We start from the raw sequence: 6,776 nt of genomic DNA on the forward strand, positions 1-6,776 counted from the left end.
ATGTCTTCTGAGTATTGTTCTGCTCTGTGTGTCTTCAGAGCAAAACTGGGCTCCATCCCAAGAATTACGTATCACAGCAACGGTGAACATCTCTGCAAACAGAACTGATCTGCACTTAAGGATAAATGTTACTGTTCTTCATCTACAAACACCAGGGCAAAGTTCAGTTTCTGTCAGAAGAATCAAATATTTATCAAACGTGTGTTGTAGCAGCTCGAACCCAAATTCTGGGAGGGTGTTATTTCATAGGAAACACATTCGTGACCCTCTCCACTGATTCAGGATTTCACAGGAAATGAATCCTCAAGCGCAGATATTGGGATAGCTGCCAGGTCACGGGGTGGTGGGAGATCTATACAGCACTGAAAAGTTGTTTGTCTTTAGAGTTTTTACTACAGAATTGACCATAATGACCCTGAGATCTAAGTCATCACTATCCAGAGCTTTCTCCGCTGTCGTCCCCCAATGGTGGAGTGAACTTCCACACTTCATCTGTTTTCTTGAGTCCCTCACCATCTTCAAGAATCATATCAAGACACAGCTCTTCCACGCTCACCTGATCACCTGAGACACTACCACCTAAAGCAATTTATTATGTCTCAAACTTTGTTTTCCTTTAAAAAATATGGTTTAATGCACTGTCCTATCTATACCAACTAGTTTGTACCTTGTCTGGCCAACTGTTAAAATTGGTCATGCAACGCATCTAATATTATTGACTTCTTATATGGCTGTTTATGCTTGTGTTGTACTCAGGTTGAACAACCTGATATGGCCACACAATAAAAAACAAGCTAGCTAGTTAGCTAAGTAGGAAGGTCACTCGATTTTGAAAAATGTAGTTTACAGTGTTAAAATAGTGATTTAAGCTTTTATTTGTCAGCCAGGTTACTACTTTGTGGTCAAATCATCTGATACTTAATACTGTATGTTAATTTAAAAGCTATGTCCTCTGGTACAGAAATGCCTAACACAACGAGCAATGAAACCACTTTTCAGGACCTGCACATTTCAGCCTGAAAATACAAGGAATGCCAGGGTGTGATCACAGAAACAGCCTTTTCAGTTAGTCAGAGAAATAGTACATTTGCTGTGACGATTTTGAGTAACAACAGCCAGTTTGGCCTTTAGACAGTGTTGTACTTTTGAAGCCAGCTAGCTAATTACCTCCTTGTGTTTTCAGCAAGTGTTTTCTGCCAAGTATTTTCTTGGCTAGCTAGCTTGCTAGCATTCACACTGTAAGAAGGTAAGATGTAATGACATCAGCAATGCTGTTTGTGATTGGTGACTCCAGGTCAAGATTCAAGTGATTGGTCTTTCCATGTGGCTTTTATTGCTATTCCCATCATCCTCACCATCTGTGTCATCGTGCTCCTCCTGTTCTTGAAGAAGTAAGTGCATGCCTATATTTTTTTGTTTATTAATCTGCTGCTTTTTTTGGGGGGGGGTAAATGTGAGAAGAGTGTTAAATTGTACCTCTGTCAAAATGACTTTGTTATAAACGCTTTCCATGTTGAAACAACAGCCAGTAGTATCCAGGGAGATTAATCTGTTCTGCTATGAATTCATAATCTGAAGACCAGCCAAAACAAATATCATAATGTCAATGGGGACAGTGTGTCAGTGTACAGTAAAAGGTGGTGCCTTAAAAAGGATTTTGTTTCTGTCCTACTTTGACCTGTGTCAAACCTGAGGTAATGACCACTCTGTCCTTCACTGCTTTAGGAGGTCATGGTACAGCGTATCTCTGAATTCCCAGCAACAGTGCACACCACCACGATCCACAATCTTTCCCTTACAAGCAGATTATGTAAACAGGACAAAACTTCCAAAGAGGGTTATGATTTCCCTGGTGGCTGCAGCAGACATGCTTATCTTAAATTTCCCTATCAGTAGTCGGCTGTTTGTGCTACTGGGAGGGTCGAGTTGAGGATTTGTTGAATCTGGGTGGCTTAGCATGGTTAAGATGCGCAGCCCTGAGAACAATCAGTCAGGACTTCCAGGTACCAGTGGCCTTCCTGTCGTCACGGTGCCCTTCTCCTTTGCCCCAGACTGCAGGTCTTGATCCTGCCTCAGATTCCCGACCCAAGGAAGTTCCTCAAAGAGCTGATCAACAGCAATGAAGACCAAGGGGTTGCGCGGCCAAATCTCCCCTGGGACAGTACTCTGGATGAGGTACTTTTCCTGTATTGCTTCAGTAAATAATGTAAAATGATGTGAAATTTAAAGTGTTTGTATGTTGCCCTGGATAAGAGCACTGTGTCTGCTCTGGAGGTTTGGAGGTCTCTGGAAGATTTCCTAATACAAATTTATCACTGAGACAGCAACACATGTGTCCTCTAGTCTTAAGGGTCTCTTTTTTTACTTTCATCTTATAATGTTCATATAGGCCAGCTAAGGTAAGGGGTGCTTTTTTGACTTTGAGTCACAAACGTTCATGGTCCTCCTTCTTTTGCAGAGGAAGGTCTTCGTCCCCGAGCAGACGGAGGTGTGTCTGAAAATTGAGCTGGAGGCGGAGTCGCAACCGAAGGAAAAGCCAAAGGCCGAGCCATGACCAGCGAGAGGTTCGGGTGCTGGTGTCCTTTCCGTCCAGCAAACACCCTGGACGGCAAGAAAGACAGCGGGTTTAGCGCTGTCCTGTCAGCCATCAACAAGCACACAAAAAAAAAAAAAAACTTCACTGGGAAATGTTCCGTTCTGTTTTGCTCTGTTCCTTGGACACCAGAATGCTCAGCCCAACGTATGGCTCCTTTGCCCAGCTCTTAAGAAGGCGTCCTGGGCGTGGATGAAAAAGGCACACGTTTTCCACGTGTTTGTCGGACAAGTTACATGCGGTCAGGAGTGTCTGTGACAGGCTCCCACATAGATGGTTGAGGCAAGGTGGCGGCACCTCGGTGCAAAGAATCCCAGGAGGATCCAGGCCTGAGATGGCTACCACATGAAACAATTGTTTTCATGATCCTTGGAGGAACGAGAAAGTTCTCTGTGTACCGCCAGTAACCGGGTGGTTGGGGGACGTGGGCTTTATATCAGGGCTAAGTGACTGTCAGAGAGGACCACGCTGAGGGACCTGACAGTGTCCACTAGGTGGCAACTCCAGATGACAGTTGGGTTTGATTTGCCAGGTGAAGCTGTGAAGTCTGTGACTGCCAGATTTGCATCTATGGCAACAAACTTTTGCAGCCCGGTGTTTCCAACTGCGAAGAAGGAGTGTTCTGTTTCTAAAGGACTAAATGTGTGCAGAAGCTTATTACTTGACTTGGACTCTGTATTCCTGTGAATGCTCCTCCCAGCTCTACCCCTGACCTTGTCTGGATGACACAAGCTAAAGCAGGGGATGACTCTCACTGTAAATAAGGAGGAAATAAAAGCAAAGTTCATTTTTGTAAGCGCTTTATGAATCGCACAAGGCTGTACACATATATTTTTGTCTGCAAGCTGTTTATATTGTACAATAAAAAATAACTGAGTGTGGCACATTCACTCTTTGTGCAGAGAATGCTGGTCACCTTGCATTGGATTTGCAGGCTCAAGAACCCGCAGTTTATGCATTTCCCGGGCGGGTGTGGAGGGATATGCGTGAGATAAGTGCATGCAGTGGCAGTTTATTCTGAGGTTTTTATTTCAGCAAACGTCTGATTTTTGTGGGATCTGAAACCCTGGTGCTCAAGCTATTGTGACATCACTTCCTCCACTAGCTGAAGCTAGTAAATGCTTTCTGCCTTCACAGTGAGTGTCTTTACCACAGCAGCATTTATACCCAGTGTATGGGGTCAGGACGTAGGACACTACTCTGGCATCTTGTTTCCTTCCCGGGTATTGGAAAAACCAACACTAGTTTTCTGTTTCCATCATATCAGAGTGCAAATGTCTCTGAATTACCTCCAGCCCTACAGAAGCAACTTTTGCATACAAAAAATGACTTTCCCACGGTAATCTGTTGGCCCTTTTTCTATGAGGAAAGGCAGCAGCAAAAGGGTTGAGCTGTTCTTAGGATGCACAGAACTTGCATTGTCACGTTTTATCTGTTACCAATAACATTCCGTTAACGTTAATTTCCCACAGTCATTTTGCCTTGTTGCATCGCATAAAGTACGCTTCAGGGGCCTCTGTGCTTAATTAAAAATGACTGGCAGGCTATAGTAAGTGTCTCTGTACTGTGCAGATTCTGGGCATGAACAGAAAAAACAACTGTTTGTGGCTCCACCCTCTTTACATTCTCTTAATATACATAAACGGCTGATTTGCATGCTTATGTCCTGATTTATTAGGGCCCCCATTGCAATCTCATATTTCAAATATAGTGGTTCTGGATTTAATAGTATGCATAGCCTTGGAATGCCTGGGGGTCTTTGTTTATTTCCTCATATAAATATTTGAACGCTATTATTATGGAGTAAATATCATGCACGCATCCCCATTGAGAGTGAGTGGCTTTACCAGGTGTGTGTGCGTGCCACATTTTTACTGCGATCCAATTGGTTGTGTGAGCTGAGGGGACCTGCGTGTGTATTACCCAACATCGATCTATCAGAACTGGTTTTGAACCATCAAAAATCACAGAGCAATCAAGGAGCAATCCTTCAGGAATGGAGAGAGAAGCTGAAAGAAGAGAGAAGCTGTACACACACCCATGAAAGGTATGATATTTGCTTGACAGAGTGGTTTGGATTTAGTCTCGCAAGACTCTGCTGGCTGTGGAACCTTTCCCACAGCTTTGCGAGGGCATATGGACCTCAAAAAAGATCTGAAAACAGGTGATGCAGGATTTTTATGCCACTGAAAACATGCATAATAATCACCCGAGGGAAGATTGTGTGTGTGTGTGTGTGTGTAAGAGAGAGAGAGAGGTCAGGGGTCAGGCTCCAAGGTGGCCACCAGGACAGCAGCAGCAGCCCCCTGTGAGCCCTTATTGGTCCAGCACAGAGGCCCGGCATGGGTGTGCCTCTGTATGTGCCTGCATGAAACACGTTACATATTTGCTCCACAGTTACAATAAGCTGACATGTGACATAAAATTGCCCAATAACGCCCACAGACATCGCTGTGAATTTACAAGTTGGGAATGGTTTACTGTCTCTACCCACTACTATTTTGCTGTCTGTTGTTTGTTTTTTTGTCTATCAGTGCATTTCAGGAAACCCCCTGTGTTATTTGTTAAGTTCCCACTCATATCTGACAGTGTAAAATTCCATTTTTAAGCTGATTGCTTAATACCTATAAAATAAATTGTGTGTGTTTGGAAGCATTTTTTTTATTTGGTTACATTGGACAGTGGAAATCCAAGGGGGGGCAGAGCTGGTGAGTGTTTTTTCTCCAGTTGCCTCTGATCTACTTACCACCGCAGGAATGTTGAACTTGTTGAGGCAACGCTAAATGAGCCAATTCCAGTCATCTGTATTAGGTAATACGTACAGGAAACAGCCTGGTTGATGGGACTTGACAGAAGAATTCAACTGAATATGAAAGGAAAGTGCTGCCACCTACTGTAAGTATTGAGTAATGCAGTCTTACACCCTATGGAGGGACGTGGGATATCTTCCCTCCATAGGATAGCCAGAGAGGCAGTGTGACATCATCTGCTGGTGATGATGTCACAGGTAATGATACAGTGTGACATCATCAGCAGCAGATTTAGTCTTGCTGAAGGTGGCTGAAGCCACCTCATAACTCTGACATACAAAAAACAGCAAGGAAAAGTTAATTGATGTGTGTTGAAAGGAAAGCTTATATTAAAAAGAACATGCACAGCACTTTTGCCCACTGCACTGCTACATTTAACTGCAGTTATACTAATAATAAATGTTTGCATCGTTCTCTTTTAAGATGAGTTTCAATGTTTTGTTTTACTGTACAACACAATGCAACACAATTGTGTGAGAACTCCTCACGTGCCAATTGCAGTTTGGGCACCAAGCTGGAGTCTTTGGAGGGTCATTACTCAAATGAACAATGCAAAATAATACCAGCTGTGCATTGTGTGCAACACCCAGTAACGCCATGTTCAGCAAAGGCTGAAATAAATTGTTTTATGGCATGAAAAGGTCGAACTTCTCTCTTCTTGTGTTGTGAAATCATACCACAATTTCCCTTTTTTCAAAATCCCTTGGGGTCTGTCATTGGTGTCAGTGCGAGATGCCACTGCCTTTGTGTCAGGACTTACCCTTTTGTGTGGGTATTTCCCAGTCTTCCTCCAGCTGACTCTGGCACCATGGTTTTGACAGTGAGGTCTCCTGTCCAGCAAGCAGAAATGTGTGTTGCACAAATGGAGAAAAAAGATGAGATAAGATCACAGATTTCTTATTGAGCCTTTTCTGTAACATCTTTTAACACTATAGTCTAGTGAAGTTTGGACCAAAGGTCCTTAAATTTCAGGGTTTTCTGTGATTACATATGATTTGCACTAATTTACTTATATTTTAACTCATCTTTATTTTTTTCACTTCACTTTCTTCTTTCACATGAAACATTTAAATGAGAAAGAAAAAATCTACTGTACATATATTAATAGAGTAAGTACTGTAGCTGTAAAAACATGGAATATGTAGTAACAGATGACTATAGAAATTAGAGAAAAATAGAAACACAAAAACAGATTTAATTAATGTGTGGGTATTTGTGCTTGATGTCCGCTTTTACATACAGTCATCGGGAGTGGCGGTGTAGCACAGTGGTTAAGGAGCAAGACTTGTAACCAAGAGGTTGCTGGTTTGATTCCTAGCTGGGGCTTAACCCACAACTTATGCCTTGATGTATTAATAGATGAAATTGTGTTA

The 6,776-nt window shown here is 42.7% G+C and overlaps 1 protein-coding gene across 1 annotated transcript in view; it reads left to right on the forward strand.

The window, feature by feature from the left end:
* il13ra1 (interleukin 13 receptor, alpha 1) overlaps positions 1 to 3,484 on the forward strand; it is a 9,269-nt gene extending 5,785 nt beyond the window's left edge. The window contains exons 8-10 of the mRNA XM_036549074.1: positions 1,295 to 1,391; positions 2,052 to 2,175; positions 2,459 to 3,484. Of these exons, the coding sequence (XP_036404967.1) occupies positions 1,295 to 1,391; positions 2,052 to 2,175; positions 2,459 to 2,554 (317 nt within the window). The 3' untranslated portion in view covers positions 2,555 to 3,484. The remainder of the gene's footprint in view (positions 1 to 1,294; positions 1,392 to 2,051; positions 2,176 to 2,458) is intronic.
* Positions 3,485 to 6,776: the final 3,292 nt, after the last annotated feature.

This window comes from Megalops cyprinoides, chromosome 16 (assembly GCF_013368585.1).
Source record: "Megalops cyprinoides isolate fMegCyp1 chromosome 16, fMegCyp1.pri, whole genome shotgun sequence".
NCBI classification, from domain to species: domain Eukaryota; kingdom Metazoa; phylum Chordata; class Actinopteri; order Elopiformes; family Megalopidae; genus Megalops; species Megalops cyprinoides.